The sequence below is a fragment of the Phacochoerus africanus genome, chromosome 4 (genome assembly GCF_016906955.1).
Source record: "Phacochoerus africanus isolate WHEZ1 chromosome 4, ROS_Pafr_v1, whole genome shotgun sequence".
Classification (NCBI taxonomy): domain Eukaryota; kingdom Metazoa; phylum Chordata; class Mammalia; order Artiodactyla; family Suidae; genus Phacochoerus; species Phacochoerus africanus.
The window spans coordinates 29,905,265-29,924,006 of NC_062547.1; the positions used below are offsets into that span (position 1 = coordinate 29,905,265).

The window sequence follows — 18,742 nt, forward strand, 5'->3', positions numbered from 1 at the left end:
ACCTGGACTTTGTGGCTTTGGTTGGATCCATGTGGCCAGCATTCTACAGGGCAGTCTGGTGCCAGAATCCCATCAACCTAGCCTCAGAGGTGAGATGGTGGGCTTCCTATCCAGAGGGCACTACTACTCTTAATGGAAAAATTCCAATTCCTTGCTAGAAGATAGATCCAGGCTGTGTGTGTGTGTGTGTGTGAGAGAGAGAGAGAGAGAGAGAGAGAGAGAAAGGCTTGGGAGCTGGGGAGGAGGACTAGCAGGTAAAGGAGTCTCTGCTCCCCATCAGTAGCCCAGTAGAGAGGTGGCCCAGCAGATCCAGGCCACAGCTTCTAAGCTGGTTCCCCACTACAGGTTTTCTCTTGCAATGAAAGTGTGAAGGGATCAGTCCTTGGGACTCATTCAGCAGCTGGGAACTGGGGTGGGATGTTAGAGACCCCTTCAGCCTCATCCCTTGGTGATGGCAGCCTGAGTGAGACCCTGAGATTTCTCTTGATTTCTGGGGTTCCTGAAGCTCCACCAGAAATGCAGTCTGGTGAGAAGCTTGAGCTGGGGAAAACAAGGGCATCAGCTCCTTCCCCAAAGTGTGGGAATGGCTGTCAACAGGCTGAGAGGAATTAAGACTCTGAATCCCTGTTCCCCAGGCAGGGAAACCTAACCATGGCCCACAGGAGAGGACAATTGCTGGCATCCTTGCACCTCCCTGCACCCCAAGTCATCACACTTTTGTTTTTCCAGTTTCTTATATGTTATAGCTGGTATCCTAATCTTACTTCCAGATATTAATTTGGGAAACATTTATTGAGCACCTACTCTGTGTCATGCACTGGGGATTAAATGTTAAGACAATTAAAGTGCCTCGATCTTTGGTAGAAGCTCACAGCCTGGCATTGGAGGAGCCCCTTATTTTTGGCTGAGGAAATCTAGGCCCTAAGACATAAGGTGTGTTGGAAGTCTTCTATTTGTGGCAGAACTTGGGACTCAAATACAGACAGTTCTAGGCTATTTCTACCTCTCTTCGCAGGGATCTTGGCCCCACTGTTGAGATGGATTTCCTCCCCCCTGCTTGATAGGCACTGAACCCACTGGAGTTTGAGTGCGAAGGGTGGGGTGGGACTGTCAGGGCAGAAGAGGGGTGAGGTCTGGGGTAGCCCCAGACTAAGTGCAGGACTTGGGAAGGAAAAAACAAAGACTGCTTGACAATCTGCTGATTTCCCTCAGCCCGCTGGCTTGCAGAACCCCGTCTCTAGAGAAGGCCTTGGCATCACCAGGCCACCCTAAGCTCGCATGGGGACACCAGCGCAGCCCTAGGGCCAAGGGCGACCCCTCGGATCGCAGTGGAGAGGGTACTTCGTTGTGGAACAGATTTTCCCCATACGCTGCCGCACTTCCGGAGTCATCATTTTCAGCCTTGCGACCACCTTCCAGACTGAGCCTGCTGTCCACCTCACCCCTCAGGTCCCATGGGGCCTGGCCGGGCCAGGCGGCTCCCCTGCTCCTCTGCTGCGGCGCGCGGGGAAGAGAGGCGCAGAGCATGTCTCCCTTCTCCGCGCGGTCAAGGTTGCACTCCCTTCCCGGGCTCAGACTAACCGTGGGAAAGGCGCTACCTTGGCCGCTCGAGCCTATCTTCTAAGGCCTGTACACGGAGCCTTTGAACACGCTGCCCCTTCCTGCCGGCAACCGTCCCTCCCCCGCCGCGTGCTCTCCGCGCCTGGCCCAGCCTGAGGCCCCGGACCGCGCGCTCAAATCTGTCCCGCGGCCCTCCTCCCTGAGGGCGTTTTTACAGCTGCCCACCCTACCGGGGGCGGGTGCATGGGGAAACCGGAGGGAAGGGTTTGGAGACTAGCCCCAGCCCACCCGGGTCTGCGTGTTGGGTCCGGGAGGGGGCCTTGGGAGCCTCGCCCGGCGCGGAGGCGACGCGGCCGGCGCGGGACCTGCAGCCCGCGACCCCGATCCTCTCCTCGCGCACGATTGCGGAGCCTGCCTCTGAGGACCGCGCAGTACCCAGGCCGCTGTCTACTCATCGGCTCAGGAATGGAGAAGGGTTCGTCTAGGGACGAACCCTTTTTTCTCTGTTTATCCTTCTCTATATTAAAAAAAAAAAAATCTGTCAAAATTCGGCCTTCCCTCTGCAAGACGGTGCTCGGAGACTAATTTCGTTTGTCAGCTGACTGGTAGGCCTCAATAACAGTATAGCCTCCGCTTCCAAAGGGAAGTGTCTGGAAGCGCAAGGGTGCTCACCCACTCCTGACAGCTAATTCGGCAGGGGTTATCTTTGCCCACTTAGCAGGCCAGAAACAGAGACCTCTGAGGTCATGCAAATTATAAAAGCTGGTGGCTTCTTAAGTTGTCAACCTGTGGCGCCAATTAGTGTGTGAGACTTGGCTTGCTCTGTACAATCGGGTTTTTAAGACCTGCTCCAACCCTCCCTCTTATTCTGAGGCACCACATTCCCCGGAGTGGACGGTAGAAGCTTGGCTTTTGTTTTTGTTTGGGGGGGGGGGGGTGTTTGGAAGATGTGGGTAATGGACATCACTGTCCAGTCTAAGTCTTCGTTGACACTTGTTGAAGAGCCTTGATCATGCCTGGGGCAAAAGTAGGGGGACAGCCACTGCTTGACTCATCCAGCTACCAAGATCTGGGTGGGGTTTGGAGACTTAGCTCAGTGGCTGGAGGTGGGTGGAGGAGGGACTGGGTCTGGCCCAGTGGCCCTGCAGGGAGCTGATGTGTCTGGACCAGTCATTGTCACTTGGTCTGGACCTCAGGCCAGAGAATACCAAGCCTGCGCATAGGAGGGGACCCCTACCACTGAGTTCAGAGCTCAGAACTGATCCTTATTTTAGCTGGAGTATGCATTTTCCCTAGAAGCGGCTACAGTTATGCAGGGGTAAATATTTAAAGCAATTTAGTGAGAACAATCATAGAAGGAAACTACGTTTTTCAACCAACTCCACATTTTTTTTCTCACCTTCAGAGAGCTGGGGAAGAATACCGGCGGTATGGCCCTGTGTTTTTCGCGGGAAAACTGAGGCACGGGACCCATGCATACCAGGGAGAGAAGGGATGGGGGGGGTACAGTGTCAGACACACTCTGAAACAAACAGGCCTCCCCGGCTTGGAGCGCGAGGAAGTTGGCCCCCGAAGTGATGGTCAGAGTCCGACCCGCTGCTGAGCGCGAGGTGGGTCCGAGGGAGGAAGGAAAAGGCCGCAGGGTCGAGGCTCCAGAGCCCAACTTGAAAGGACCCTTCTTTTTCTCCTCACCAGCTTTCCCGAGGGCCTTGGGTGTCAGTGGTGTCGGGTCGCGCAGCCTCAGACAGATAACATTACTCGGTAATTATTCTCCCCATTTAAAGACCATGCCATTTAACTGGCTCCGAGTAATTAATGAAAGTTGGTGCGCGGGCCTCTGATTTACGGCTCCAAGTCAGCGCCGGGTCAGCCGAGCAGATTCATTTGGGTCGCTCGCACTGCCCCTGCGGGAGAGCCCGGTGTTTTGTTTGGGGGGAGAGCAGCTTTCTCCATTGAGCGTTTGGCGGTTTTCATGCTTGCGAGGTTCCGTGCAGAAGCGGCGGACATCATGAAAGACAAGGGCGTAAATAAATTGGGAAACGGCGTGGAGGTGTAGGTTTTTACCTGGGAAAGGGCAGGGAGCCTGCCTGTCCGGAGATCACATCGGGCCCAGCTTGCGGCCGAAAGCCTTGGAGGCTGATGGAGCGGGATGCGAATGCGGGGTTGGGCGCTCCTCGCCTGGGTTCTGGTTCAGACACTCTGTCCCTGTCTCCCTCCTGACGCCGTTTCTCTCCCGGCCATTCCCGCAGGATACAGCACGGTCACCTTCGACGGGACGCCCAGCTACGGTCACACGCCCTCGCACCACGCGGCACAGTTCCCCAATCACTCCTTCAAGCACGAGGACCCCATGGGCCAGCAGGGCTCGCTGGGTAAGCGGCGGGAATGAGTCGGGGTTCTTTTCCCTTTCTTCCCTACTACCCCCTTCTTCCGCAGGAATTTCCAACCCACCACAAATTGGGGCAAGGAGAAGAGGACACCTAAAGGAATTCTAGAAATAATTGGCTTGCTTACTCTCACCAAAAAAAAAGAAAAAGAAAAAAATTACCCCCCTCATCCCAAGTATGTTAGGGACAGCTTCACAGAACCGAGACTAGGAGTGTCCGGAGGATGTTTATGGTGTTCTAAGCGGTGACTGCTTAGAGAATGTGAAGCGAGCAGCTTAATTCTCTGTGATCCGGACGCCATTTCTCTAGCGTACTGGCATCCAGGGACAGTGCCCCCAGCGCAGCCTCGGAGCTCAGCTCAGGACGCTCAGTGCCCTAGCCTCCGCCCCGCGGCCTCGCACCCCCAGCCCTGGGCGCGCGCTCACTCTCTTCTCCTGGCTCTCTGCAGGTGAGCAGCAGTACTCCGTGCCGCCCCCAGTCTATGGCTGCCACACTCCCACCGACAGCTGTACAGGCAGTCAGGCTCTGCTGCTAAGGACGCCCTACAGCAGGTAGGAAGGCGCTCGGCGCCGTGTCTGGGTCCCCGCGACCCCGGAGGGGGGCGCTCGAGCTGGCTGGCGTGCGAACGTCGGACGCGGGGCAGCCGGTACTGCGGGCGTGCGGGTCCAAGAGGCAAAGGACGCCTTTAGCCTCACTGGCCTCCTGAATGCAAATTAAAGCCGGTCTTTGAAAGACGTAGGTCTTCCCATCTCTTTCTGTTCTTACTCTATATAAATGAGGGCGATTACTGTTCGGAACAGTAGAAGAAAGTGCGGCGCTTTGACGAGTTTTTTAAGGCTCTTTGCTGAACAAAGATTAAACATGGGGTCCACTCCCACTCGGTTCTTCTCACCCCTCAAGCCCCTCCTCGAGCACTGGCCACACGCGTCAGCCTTCTCTGGCATTGATTTCGAGGGCGCGTACATTCGGGCCACAACCTTCTCCCTACCTCTGTGCCACAGAGTCTCGGGCGGCGGCAGCGCTTTGTGAGCGCCGTTCCCCACCTCGGACTCTGTGCGGGACTGTACTCGAATGGCAGCAGTGCCAGTGGGGAGACTCCAGCCCGCCCCTGTCCTTCTTCCTGTTCGCGGGAGGTGGAAGACCAGCTTCTTTTCCTTCCTAACGCTTTTCCTGTGCCTCGTGCCTTCTCGAGGCGGTTGCTCCACCCCCCACCCCACCTTCTCTCTCCCAAATTTATTCTTCAACTTTGGGTGAACTTGGCTAGCATCCCGCTTCGCCGATAGGGTTGCTTAGTAACTGCACCGGCTCCAGCGGGGCGGGAAGGTGGGGCAGAGGGAGGGAAGTGGCAGCTCGTGGCCTTTGAGGCCCGGGATTGGACGCGCATTACCTCATATTCCACCCCTACCCCCCACCCAGTGCTGCGGGGATCCTGATACCGACTGCCTCAAACTCATCTCCATCCTCCCTCCCCTCCGTTCGGAGACCCGGGGCTGACGTCAAGGGAAGGAGGTAGTGAGGTAATAAAGGAAGGAAAAGCGCCTGCCCTGGGAGATTGGGTGGAAGGAATGGCCGCGCCTGGGGGACCTCCAGTCCCACAGGTGGAGGAGGGGAAGGACTCTTCGCTCCTGAGGCTGCAGCAGCACATCCCCTGTCCTGATGTGTTTGAGCCTAGGACTCTTGGGGAGGGACAGGGTTAAGCCCGTCTACTTCTGTATGCCTGGGGTGCACAGACTTTGGAAACCCTTCTTTTTGATGGGGAAATCCGGCATTTTTAATGTGATCTTGGATTCAAGATCACTGCCCCCGACTTCTCCACCTCTTTTTTTTTTTTTTGAGACAAAAACAAAAACAAAACACAAAAAAACCATGCAGTTTGCTATGAGAGAGGTAGTATGGTCACCCTCCTCCTCTCCCTCCCTAGCTGGAACCCAGCTCGTTTTTTTGGCACCTGCAGACCCAATGATCTGTCCAGCAACCATTTCTGCATCTTCCTTTGTTGGGTCACCTCACTGGAATAGGTACAAAACTGCCATGGGGTCTCATGGCTATCCTTTTTAAGGAGATGCTCTGGCCCATTGCCAGAGTGGCATTGCTCTTATTCTAGTAGCCATTGGGGGGTACAGTCGGAATGGTTCCTGGTGGGATAACCTTGACCCAGTCCTTCCTCCTTGGCTCCTGGTTGATACCTCACCTGAAGCAGAGAAGAAGACCTTGATGCCAGGGAATTGCTCTTTAGATGGGCTGAGATACCTCTTTGGAGGATGGGGACAAAAGAGGCTTTGGAGTCTGGTTCATTAGTGATACAGGTACACACTTTTCTTACTCCTCGCTCTTCTAAGCCTGATATCCACTCTATGCATCCCTAAGAAGGGCTCAACAGTCTAGAAAGGAAAGGAGTTGAGCATAAAGTGATCACTACTGCTGGCTTAATAGCAGTGGTGGATTTTGACTTAGGGCTGAACTTGTGGTTGCTATGGAAGTAGGCAAAGTCACTTAGATTGCATTGTATACATGAAAATTTCACATTTTCTTTCCAGCTTCTAACCAGCCACTGTGTAAAGTAACTGTTAGGTTCATCTTTTAGAGATATTTGCTTATTCCTTTCGTCTTTGTACATAATTGGAACTGTTTGCTTATTTTTATAGGAATGTCATAAAAATACCATTTTCTCTTACTATAGAAATTTCTTTAAGTAATAACATCTCCTAAAAAAAGAATTTGTGACCCTTGTAGGAAATGTTTGTTGTTGTGACGTTTGTGTTCACTGAGTCTTTGAAGCCCCACCCACCCTAAATTCACAATATTTCTAATCTCTTTTCAAAGATCAAGTACTACCCCTGCAGTAATGATGACTGGACCCATGAAGGGATGTTTTAAAATTGGATCTCTGCATCAACATAACTACTTTTATGTCATTTCTTTCTGTCCTATGCCTTAAAAAGTTTGAAAAGGTATTTAAATGCTTTTGTGAATACAGTGTTTGAAAAGCATAGGAAATATGACTAAACTTTAATGACTTGATGGCTAAACTTTTGGAATTTAGATATTCAGTGATCCTTCTACTGGTCCCTGGCTCTGTTCCCTTTTCATCTAAAATTGGAACCCCCTGGGAAAGGCCGGCTTCTATTTTGTTCATCCTGCTGCACTTGGTCCCCTAAGGCAGCCTGCCCAGTTTCTTCCCCCTGTCCTTCCAGAGCTTCTGTTTCCCCAGTTTTGGATTTAGTCTCCCTTCCACATGACATAAAAGTAGTGGTGCAGTCACTGACATTAGATAGCAGTGCACAGTGTGAATTTGCTTTGCGAAAATTCTCAAAATTTTCTCCCTATTAGAGAACTGTAATGCAAGCCTCTCTCTCAGGTAACAGACTAGAGGAGTTACAGGTGTACACAGATGTGATCAGTACTGACTAGAAACTGCCCCCAGTCAACCTATGGGAAATAACAGGAGATGGTTTTCTCCATCCTCTCTGCCCCACACACACCGAAGGTGGGTAGAGTTTTGTCTACAGGCCACTAAGCATTCTGGAACTAGATTTTGGCCTTTCTGGAACCCAGTGAAAGCATGAGCCCCTATGACATAATCACTGGGCTTTATTGCAAGTGATTGTGTGCTGCGGCACACTGTGCTGCTGGCTCCGCTCAGTTCACTCATTTAATTCTGATTACTCTAGCCCCAACTCTACTAAAGAGGAGATGGATTCGGAGACTGGAAGTAACTTGCCCAAGTCACACAGTGAGTGAGAATCAGAATCAGGATTTGATTCTCAGTCTCTCTGCCTTCAAAGCCCATGTGTGTTCTGAATCACTGAGGGATTCCAAGCCATTCAGTGTCCTCCACCTGCAGTATTCCCCTTATACAATCTGAGCCAGCACTTTTGCTAATAAAAGCAAATGCTTATTTAAACTTCTATAACTTGGAAGTTTAACTTAGAAGCATTTACCTCCAGAAATCATTCTAAGCACTTTATAAGAATTGAATTACTTAATCTAGATTTAATCTGAAACTCTTTGAGGTCGGCAGTAGGTTATCACCCCCATTTTACAGAGGAGGATACTGAGGCCCTTAGGAGGTGAATTTGCCCAGTGTGGCGTAGTAAGGGACAGAGTAGGTGTTCACATCCAGGCGGTGAGGCTCTGGGATCCATCCTCTCCCCCTCTGCATCCTGCTGCCTCTCTTGATGGTTAAGTGCCATTTTCTTTGCAGAGGTAGCATCTGACCTCGGGTCTTGCTGGAGAAAAGTCTTGATTCTCCACCTTTGTGAAAGAAGCACCATGATCCATTAGTTTTACCCATAGCTTTCAATTGGAGTTGATCAGTGAATCAGAGGCAGTATTTTCACCGGTATTATAGAGAAGCCATCGTGAGCTTTCCCTTGAGGAAGTCTTAATGCAAAAGCAGCTGCCTTTCAAACTCCAAACTCCTCCATCTTTGCCTCACCACCCCACTGGGTGTGGACTACTGGAGTCTAGTTCAGTCCAGGCTCCTAAAGAAATGAGGGCAGAGACCCTTCTCCCCATCCATCCAGACCTGGAGGGAGCACCGATTGCTTCCAGGGCCACCCTGGTTTGTGCTTGCTCAGCCACAAGGTCCCAGAGAAGGTGAGACCCCGTGCTCCCCTGAGGGGAGAGAGTAGTGAGGCCCGCCCCCACCAGGTACAGTTTCCCCCTGATTTCAGCCTAAAACAGGCAGCTAGCTGGGCCTTCCCTGCTCCCTTCCCTTGAATCTTCTTGCACAAGTCCCCTCTCTCCCTCTGCTTGCTGACCTCCTTGGAGCCCCCAGTCTCTGATGGTGCCCATTTCAAGGATGGGTGCTCATAGCTACTTTGCAAAGGAGTTCTTTGTGCTGTTTGAAAACTATTCCCATGCACATTACTTCTTTAGACATTCTAGTTTCCTTTTCTTTTTGTTCTTTTATTAGGTTTGCATATCCACTTTTAGCAACTATGCTATCAATTTAGATGAGACTACAGATTTTCTTTAGCCCCTTAGCAGGTAAAACCACTCCAATTTGGAAGCAGTAATTGCTGATTTGCATATTTTTAATTGAATGTTGTTGATTCACCAGTGATGAAGTTGACAGTGGAGCCTGTTACCAGTAGATAGTCTTCCATGTGGGAGAAGCTTCCTTAGCAACCATGGAGCTTCTGGGGAACCTGGTCAGAGGGTCGCACATGATCTACTGTTGAGGTTGGCCTTCACTGTAGACTTGAATCAGAGGACAGCTCTCACCTGAAGACATAAAATCATAAGTAATAACGCCTCTTCTTCCATGTGCATCTGCGTGCCCTTTACACGGTATATAAGTTTCACTTGACAGTCCTGCTGTTTGTTTCCCATATAGGTATGCATGAAGGCAGAGAGTCTGAAACCGTTTCCAGGGTGGTGGGCAGTGTTATCAAAGCCAAAGAAAGGCTTGAATTGGACTTGTCTCCAAGGAGGGGGGAAAATCTAGTTTCAAATATTCCTGCAACTTTTGTGCTGACCAAGTGTTTATTAATAGAAGTTGAATACCCAGTGGGTTTTTCTTTGATAGCTGGTGAGCTTGAGCGAAATGACAATACCAAGAGACTGACTCAAATGATTATTCACCATGGCCTGCTGGGCAGAAATTTCTGAACAGGCAGCCTCCATGGCGCCTGGGAGGGAAGAAGGCAAGAAAAAGGCTGTGTGGAAGTTTGGCAGCAGCCTCTCTGCATGAGCCATGGTTATCAGGTGAGAGCTGTGGGGCAGAGCTAACAGCAAACTCTGGAAACATTGTGATTTTTTCTGCTTTTCAGGGACGCACCTGGGGATAGGGAAGTTGCCAGGCCAGGGGTTGAATCATCAGAGCTGCAGCTGCCAACCTACACCACAGCTCATGGCAACACCGGATCCTCAACCCAATGAGCAAGGCCAGGGATGGAACCCGCACCCTCATGAATACTAGTCAGGCTTGTCACCGCCGAGCCATAATGGAAACTCCTGAAACATTGTGAATTCTTTGTTGTTGTTGTTGTTGTTGTTGTTGTTGTTGTTGTTGCTATTTCTTGGGCCGCTCCCACGGCATATGGAGGTTCCCAGGCTAGGGGTTGAATCGGAGCTGCAGCCACCGGCCTACGCCAGAGCCACAGCAACTCGGGATCCGAGCCGCGTCTGCAACCTACACCACAGCTCACGGCAACGCCGGATCCTTAACCCACTGAGCAAGGGCAGGGACCGAACCCGCAACCTCATGGTTCCTAGTCGGATTCGTTAACCACTGCGCCACGACGGGAACTCCAACATTGTGAATTCTGATCACAGATGCCAGTTACATCTTTTTCTTTTTTTTTTTTTCTTGATCCTGTGGGGAAACACTTTTCTTCACCAAGATGCTGGTTTGCCAGCTGGCAACCCTCTGGCACAGGTAACCTCAATTCGATTAGGTTGGACAGTTCCATTCCAGTGGTGACCAGATCTTTTTTTTTCTCCTTGTTCTGCTGAATGTAGTAAACACACTTAAAGATGAAAATGTGCTTGAATTACACATGCATTTGAAGAAGGAGGGAGTTCTGGTCCAGATAATAGCCGAGAGCTCTTTTCTTCCTTTCTTTTTGTGCAGAGGTCGAGAACTCAGGAATACTGCAGTCCAGGCCAAAACAAACTCTATATGATCTACTACCGATTTCCTTTTAAGTTCCCCCTTTTGCTAGGACTGACTTCCTTTTATTTTACTCCAACTTGCATTAATCCCAGTTATAGAAGTTTCTTTCCTGGGTCACTTGCTTCCAACTTCAAACATTTCTTACATAGGAAACCAGTGACTTTTTTGGTTTAAAGATCTACTTAAAAAAATATAAAAGACACTGTGACTTTTGGAATATATTTTGGCAGCCAGCGATTTCAGAGTTCACTTCCGAACAGACAGAGTTAGACGAGGAGCTGAAATGCCTACGTGACCACTGTGGTTGCTGTGAGCCAAACCACCTGCTTATCTGATCTCCTCTGGGAATGAGGTGGTCAACACCGCAGTGGTTATTTAGTAATTAGATGCTTTATTTGCTAGGGGCCTTATATTCCTTGACTGGTGCTGCCTCTTTCCGTGGGTTTTTGTGACGAAAGCTGGGTGTTGACTCAGGGCCCGAAGAGATCAGAGCTTGAGCATGTTTGGGCCCAGTATTTTTAGCTCTAGTTCACATTTTGTCCTCCCCCAGCGACAGGCAGCTATTGTCATTGCTGTCGTTGACTTCCAGTGGAAAGATAGTGCCAGCCAAACCCGACTGACTGAGCTTCTGAGGTGCTTCAGCCAATCAAAGGCAGGATGTGGTTAAAATTGTGCTCTGACCCTATCACCGCCTCAGGAAACCTATTTGGGTTGGGTTTTTTTTGTTGTTGTTGTTGTTGTTTTTTCTTTTTCTTTTTTGGTTTCTGTTTGGGGATTTTCCGAAAGTCCCATCCTGCCTTCGCTCTCCTTATGAACATTTGCAGGCTGAGCTCTCAGGACCACTAAAATCCAGAAGTGGGCATCCTACTGGGATCAATGCACCCTACTTAATCAGCTGAAGAGGATGTGGCACCTTGTATCTCGTAACTTTCTGGAGATAGAGTAGGTCATGATGCTCCCTTGAGCAAGTTCTCTTTTACCCTCAGACTCCTGTCTGTATTATGATTGTATTATTATTATTATTATTTAAATGGTAATGAGAGGACAAGGCTCAGAGGTCAAATAATGCCAGGAAGCCTTTAAAGAGGCAGGGCAGGTGGAGCATGGAGCATCACGCAAGTCAGCACTAGGCATCTCCCTGAGCCCTAATCCTCCTCTGATAAATGAGGACCCTAATTACACCTGCCTCACAGAGTTGTGAGCAGTATTGGTGATGTGTGAATGTACTTGCAAAATTTGATGGATTAGAAAAAGTTAAAATATACTGTTTGTTTAGTCTTGAAAGAGCCATTATTAGAGCTTCCCAACATCCCTGTAAAGTTAGACTGATTGAGATTAATATTCCAGTTTAACAGATGAGAAAACTGAGGTACAGAGAACTGAATTGATTTGCAAAAGGGTCCTAAAACCTACAGAGTAGCACTGTCCGGTAGAAACATAATGCAAGTCGTCTAGCTAATTTGAAATTTGCTAGTAGCCACATTAAAAAATATGAAAGAGGAAATTAATTTTTTAAATGTTCTGTTTAACTCCCAAAGCCCAAATCTTACTTTAGCAGGTGGCACTCTCCATATTTCAAGCACTCAATAGCCCTGTCAGACTAGTGGCTACCATATTGGGCAGTGCAGTGCAGAGTATTTATCAAGCACCCGCTAGGAAGGTATGTATATATAAAGCACAGAGCCTGTATATAAGACAGTTTGCTCTCTGGAAGCCAAGAAAATGTCCTTAAAATTATTTTCTCTTTGGGGTAGTTCCTTAGAGAGACCCCTAGGAATCTCCTGGGCCGTGTAAGTCTGTGAGAAAATTCCTAAATCATAAAGTTAGCTATTTGGGACTCATTGACCTACGTGTATAAACTTCTGTCACTCAGCTTACTTCTCAGACCTCTTGAAAATTATGATATTCTCAGTCTTAGGCAAGGATCAAATAATTTCACAAAATTATGTGAAAAGATTCCCTATTCTAGTGGGACCTAGGAAAATTGTCAGCCGGGGCTGAGTGATTTTAGTTGGTGAACAATTTTTAAAAAATCAGTGACGAAAATAGAGAGCTGCCTGGGGAATACAATGCCTGTTGGCTGAGATTAATGGCAAGATTAATAAATGGATTGCTTGATGAAAAGGTGCAGGAGAACAAAAACCAGTGGAGATTGTGGAGGAGGCCGCTTATTAATGAACTGTCAGCCCAAAGAAAGTTCAAGAAACTCTCCCGTGTTAAATGCAGCAGGCTGGCACTTCTAATAAAAATTGAGGTCCTTCAGGAATTAATTACACTGGCCTTACAGCAAGAATTTGTGGAATTGCGAAATGTAGTGGCACAGACCAGCACCGGCTGCAAACGGGGAAGCTGCAGGAGAAACTAATCATTTTTTTCATTGATATGTAGGATATTGTAGTAGCATAATAGCCAGTCAGACATGGGGATGAATGATGGGGTCCAGATATGCACGGACTAATGAAACTACACATACTTCGAGTTAGAAGTCACTTCACATTTCATATGTAAAATTCCCTCCTGGAATCCGATTTCCTCCTTATCCGGTGTACCCGCCGCCAAGGAGTTCCAAATAATTGTCAGTGATTATATGAGAGGCAGATGGACTCCACCATGATTTATCAAGCTCTGCTGAGAGAGCACACCATGCTCCCTTATTCCAAGGGGTAAACGCTGTAATTTCCCTCACCCCTCCATAGGTTCCTAGGTTGGTTGGCCTGACCAAACCTTCTCTTAATTAAACTCTGGTGTTGCCTCTGCCCGATGGATGAAGCAATGCCATGACGAGGTGGAGCTTGTCCAGAATCTGCGCTCTGGTTCCACACATTAGATGCTGAACACTTCTTACCTTCTTTCCCTTCTGCTTTGAAGGTGGAAGTGAAAATGTTATTCTGTAATGGGTTTAGACCAAGGGTTTCCAGACAAACCATGAATCTCTTGGGTCTCAAATTTCACAATTAATCATTTCTGATTTCTGTTTAGGACTAAATTTATTCCTAACAGAGCTTGGTTATTTGGGAGATTTCTGATAATTTATTTGTGCGCTAGTTTTTTTTTTTTTTTTTTAGGGAGGAGACATAAATATATAATTAATAAAAATAAGGGCCTATAATAAAGATGTTTATGAGTTATATGTGTCAGGTACCTTGAAAAGAGTGTTATTTCAGGAAACAGAGGTGATAGCTCTTCTCTAATGCATTGAGAGAAATGTTTTAAAACATATGCAGTAAAGATGTTTATAAGACTTGTATGAGCAAAGAAAGGGAAGAGAATTGCTTTTGGTTGGCTTGTATGGTGGTATATTTTTCCTTTGGGGTCTTAATGTACATGATCAGCCATTGTTTTTCTTCATAGAATATAGAACTAGCTTTTAAAAAAAAAAAAAAAACAACTCCCCCCTATGACTTATACTGGGACTATAAAATTTATAGAGAATGATACCTTCAGTTGTGTCTAGAGTTTATCATCCTCTTTCGTTTGCTTGTCACATCCTTGAGTATTAGACCATCCATCACCCATCACTCTCTGACTTTTCAGGCCCTCATAATCCACATGATACTTATCCTTTTGATTAAAACAACTTAATGGCCTTTTCACGAATAATTAATCTGCTGTCTTTTTACTTTCAGCTTCAGGCTTTTAACTTTAATGTTGAGCTATCCAGCCTGTGTTGCCTTTCAGAGTTTCACTCCCTTTAGCCTCTTCCCTTCAAAGGTTTAATACCTCTTTAGAAACTTCAATGTTTGCTCTACTAAGTTTTTTTTTAAAGGCTTCCAAATTACTCTCACATCCTTTTTCCTGTGTGTGAAGTGAATAACTGTGCAGAGATCAGTGGGCTAAAATGAAAATCATTTCAGGCTTGTGTATTGTGTCATTCTGGAAAACATGGAGGCTTTCATGTATATATAGTATTATGCATTTCTAACTCTCATGGTTTTTTAACAGTGACAATTTATACCAAATGACCTCCCAGCTTGAATGCATGACCTGGAATCAGATGAACTTAGGAGCCACATTAAAAGGGTAAGGTCTTCTCTATTCCATTTTCCTTAACAAGTAAGAGTTTGAACCATTTTAAAGGTCCTTATAACCTGTAAAGAGAGTACAGTTTTGGAAGAATAGGCATGGCTCTCTGAAGAATTAATATGTTTTCCTCCCTCCTCCAGTTTGGTCATCTGTGTTCAGTATTAAATTTTCAGGAATATACAGGATGTTTTTGGTTAGAACCAGGGACTTGAGAATACTGGGAAAACTTAACATGCCCTTTCCTTATTGACTGTTTAATTCTTCAAAATTGTGTCCATTCAACCTTGTTTAATGTTTATTTTTTGCTAGTGATATCACAGAGGCTAACCCTTACATTATCTTATCACAAAATGCTTTGAGTTTACAAAGTCCAGGATCTGAACTCGTATTTGAGAGAAGATGATTTGGACCATGCAAAGTCAGATGTACTCATACCTGGATGCACCAACGGGCATTTATTACACTTGATATACAACCAAAATAGGGAGAGAGCCCAGCAATCAAATATAGATAGGGCAATTCTCTGCACCTGGAAATGAAAAAAGAAGGCAGATGGCACTTGCTTTAAATAGTCAAAGAACTCACCTTTAGTTTCAAATAGGATTTGATGGGCAGTAGGATATGACACTGATGAAGCACCTGTGATGTGTCAGACGCTCTTCTAGGTCACTGCGTCTAATCTTCCCGACGGCATTATGATGCCTAGGCACTGTTATCCTCTTTTGCAAATAAGCAAGTCAAGCTTAGAGAATTAAGTAACTTCCCAGGTTCCCGTCATACTACGTGGTTTAGCTGGGATTCCAAGTCAGATCTGACTCCAAAGCGAAGGCTCTTTTCAGCTTACTTGTGGTGCCTTCCACCCCGCCATCAGCACCAGTGCAACGGGGGACTCAGTTTAGCACTCTTGACTAGACATTTGGCTTCACATCTCCGTGTGTTTAGTGACTTCTCATTGGATTATGGGATCTGGGGGGCTTGCTAGAGCCATGCACGCTCCAGTCCCCATTCCCCACCTCTTCTTCTCTTCTAGAGTTGCTGCTGGAAGCTCCAGCTCAATGAAATGGACAGAAGGGCAGAGCAAGTGAGTGGACAATGCGATGATGACAAGGCAAATGACGTAGGCCTTGTTGACTGGCACCTGGGCTGATGCAGGCATAGAACTGACAGTGGGTAATCAGGGTAGCAGTTGGTGCACAGGGATTGGAAGAATCTATCCATTTCTTTCTCTCTCTGCCTCTTCTTATTCATTGTAGACCTACTGTGGGTTAAAATGAAGGTGATGGCATTTCTCATCAACAAAAAAATGTTGCAGTAGGAACCCTGAGCATTTCCTGGTGAATGTTTCAAAAAGAATACTAAATTTGTGGCATTACACATGTTCCTCTTGGATTGATCAAATCTTTCAGTGATACTTAACTTGCTTTTTCTCTACTTACTTTGACATCTCTCAGGGAGATCTTAATATTTATCCCAAGTCTGTGGCCAGACTTTCTGCAAAGTCTATGGCCAGTGTTTCTGCAAAGACTCTTTTTGCTTCATTCCTAAACATCTCTGTTTTCCCCAGCCTTTTAGCCTGCATGGTGGGACATTTCTGCAGATGTTTCTTTTGATTTTATTTTCTCTGCTTAAACACCAGAACTAGCTTCCCCCTTTTGTTGGTTCAGTCCTGTTCTTTGGATCACACTTCAGAGATCAGCAAAGTTGTTTTTCATCTTCCAAGATTCACTATTAGACCCTTCCCTTTACCCCCAGCTCCCAATTTTTCTATTTTGACCAAATCTCTGCTTCTTCTCTCTAGACCCAAAAGTCAAAATGCCTGGTGTTGATTTGAATTTTTTTCTCTCCCCACTTCCATCCAAGGGGCCGCTACCCATTTCAATATTGTATCTTTCCACCTTCTCTCAACTTGTCTTATGTTTCATGGACCAAGACTTTCCCTCTGGATATCTTCCTTTTCTTCTCTCTTCTGTACTCAAAATTCAGTAACACTTTCCAAACTACATTCCAAGAATAGATAGGACATTGATTGTGAAGTGAGAAGAACATTTTAAGTTTTAAAATTTCTTCATGCTGGAATACAGGGTTGGTTTGATTGCTCAATTACAAAAATTACACGTAAGGAATCTTAGCATGTATTTCAATCAGAGTCTCTCCATACATGAGATAATTTTGATACTTTTTAAGGTCTTTAGATACATAATATTTGTCACTTCCTAGGGAGTCAGAGGCTATATTATAAGGATGAGGCACAAAGTATAAATAATTTTTTTTGTTCAATCCTATATAAGAAACAAAAATTAGAATAGTTTTCATTGATCTGGTGCTTATAGTTTGGAAAAGGATTTCTGAAATTAAAATGTATTTCTTGAATACTTTCTTCAGAGAGCTGTATAAAAAGCATCAAATGACTCCAATAGATAGTCTTATAGAAGAGTAACTCTTTGGAAAGCAAAAATTACAGTTGTCTAATTTACTACTGTTTTCTTTCACACTGAATTTTTATCCCTTTAGCACATATTATAAGTCAGCCGATGTTTGCTTCTGTGTGTCAATTGAACATTTATCTAGGGATTGATGTGGATATTATTGGGCCAAGTGTAAAAGGTTTTACATACCTTTCCTCTTCAGATCTCACGGCAACTCTAGGATACTGTGGTCACACCCGTCTTTCAGTTGAGGTTTGAGAGATTGAGCCACCTAACCAAGTTCACTTAGTAAGTGTCAAAGCCATGTTGAAACCCACTTCTGTCTGACTCCAAGATCTGGGCCCTAGATTATTGTTTAAAACTTTCTAGACTGTGACCACAGTGAGAAATATATTCTGCCCTGAGATCAAATGTATACATACACACACACACAGATTTTTCACAAAGCAGTACTTTACTACATGCTGTGTGTACTGATGTTTTCTACTATATTCCATCGTTTAAAATGCTGGTTGTGGAGTTCCCGTTGTGGCTCAGTGGTTAATGAATCCGACTAGGAGCCATGAGGTTGTGGGTTCGATCCCTGGCCTTGCTCAGTGGGTTAAGGATCCAGCGTTGCCGTGAGCTGTGGTGTAGGTTGCAGACACAGCTCAGATCCTGTGTTGCTGCGGCTGTGGTGTAGGCTGGCAGCTACAGCTCCATTTAGACCCCTAGCCTGGGAACCTCCATATGCCACAGGTGCGGCCCTAGAAAAGGCAAAAACAAAAAAACAAAACAACAACAACAAAAAAAGGACAAACTGCTGGTTGTGATGTGTGGGTTGATTTTATAACTTACTAATGTATCATGACCCACAGTTTACCTCTTTTAGCTCTAAAAATAGCAACTCCTTAGCTCTTTCCTCCAAGCCCATGAACAGCTGAGAATTGGATTCAATTGAAGCTGATAACCCAGTAGAAAGTAGTTTTTCCCCTGGGGGAGATAATGTGAGTAGCTGTCTTTATTCTCTGTATCAAATTTGCTTGCCTTTGCCATGATCTGAAAACACTGTGGATATGGAAGATACATTTGAGAAAAGGTATTCCATGAAAAAAGACAAAGAGAAATAACTGCATTTTTGCATTCACCCATAGCTAGTGTCTTGACACTATTTGAAATAAATGGTAAGAAAAATCTTGGTGACAAGGTAAATCTATAATAGGGAAACTGGAGGTTTGAGTCATGTTTTGGAGGGAAAGGATATGATTTCTAAATTGCTCATAAAAAAGGAGGTATTATCACGTTTTTATTAAAAGATCATGGGAGTTCCCGCTGTGGCTCAGTGAGTCACTGTGGAAGGGAGACATAGGTTGGATCCTCAGACTGGGACCTTGCATATGCATATGCTGTAGGTGTGGCCATTAAAAAAGAAAAAAGACCTATACCTCAGACTAATGCCAACTATATTTGTTCAAGTCTTCTTTCCTTGAAAATTTTATTTTTTTAGTAAAGAGTAAGCTTGTTTCCTTGTGTCCTAAGCAAGTCCACAGAGACATCTTTCATCAGAGGTCAGGGAGCAGTGTTGTTATACTGGGTGGGAATAGGATTTTAGGGAAGCACGTGGGCAAGACGGGATGAAAACATGATACAATGGGGAGAAAGGAATCTTGCCACTGATTTACTCCTCTCTCCTCCTTCTCCTTTTACTTCCAAGCCCTGCGTGCCCATAGGGATCAGAGCTACTT

General features: G+C 46.4%; 1 protein-coding gene across 3 annotated transcripts in view; it reads left to right on the forward strand.

The window, feature by feature from the left end:
* Window positions 1-18,742, forward strand: part of WT1 (WT1 transcription factor) — a 44,840-nt gene that overhangs the window by 2,836 nt on the left and 23,262 nt on the right. For 2 of the 3 annotated variants that reach the window (XM_047776054.1, XM_047776055.1), the window contains exons 2-5: window positions 3,810-3,932; window positions 4,396-4,498; window positions 14,512-14,589; window positions 15,623-15,673. In XM_047776054.1, the coding sequence (XP_047632010.1) occupies window positions 3,810-3,932; window positions 4,396-4,498; window positions 14,512-14,589; window positions 15,623-15,673 (355 nt within the window). The remainder of the gene's footprint in view (window positions 1-3,809; window positions 3,933-4,395; window positions 4,499-14,511; window positions 14,590-15,622; window positions 15,674-18,742) is intronic. The other variant, XM_047776056.1, reaches the window with a different exon arrangement.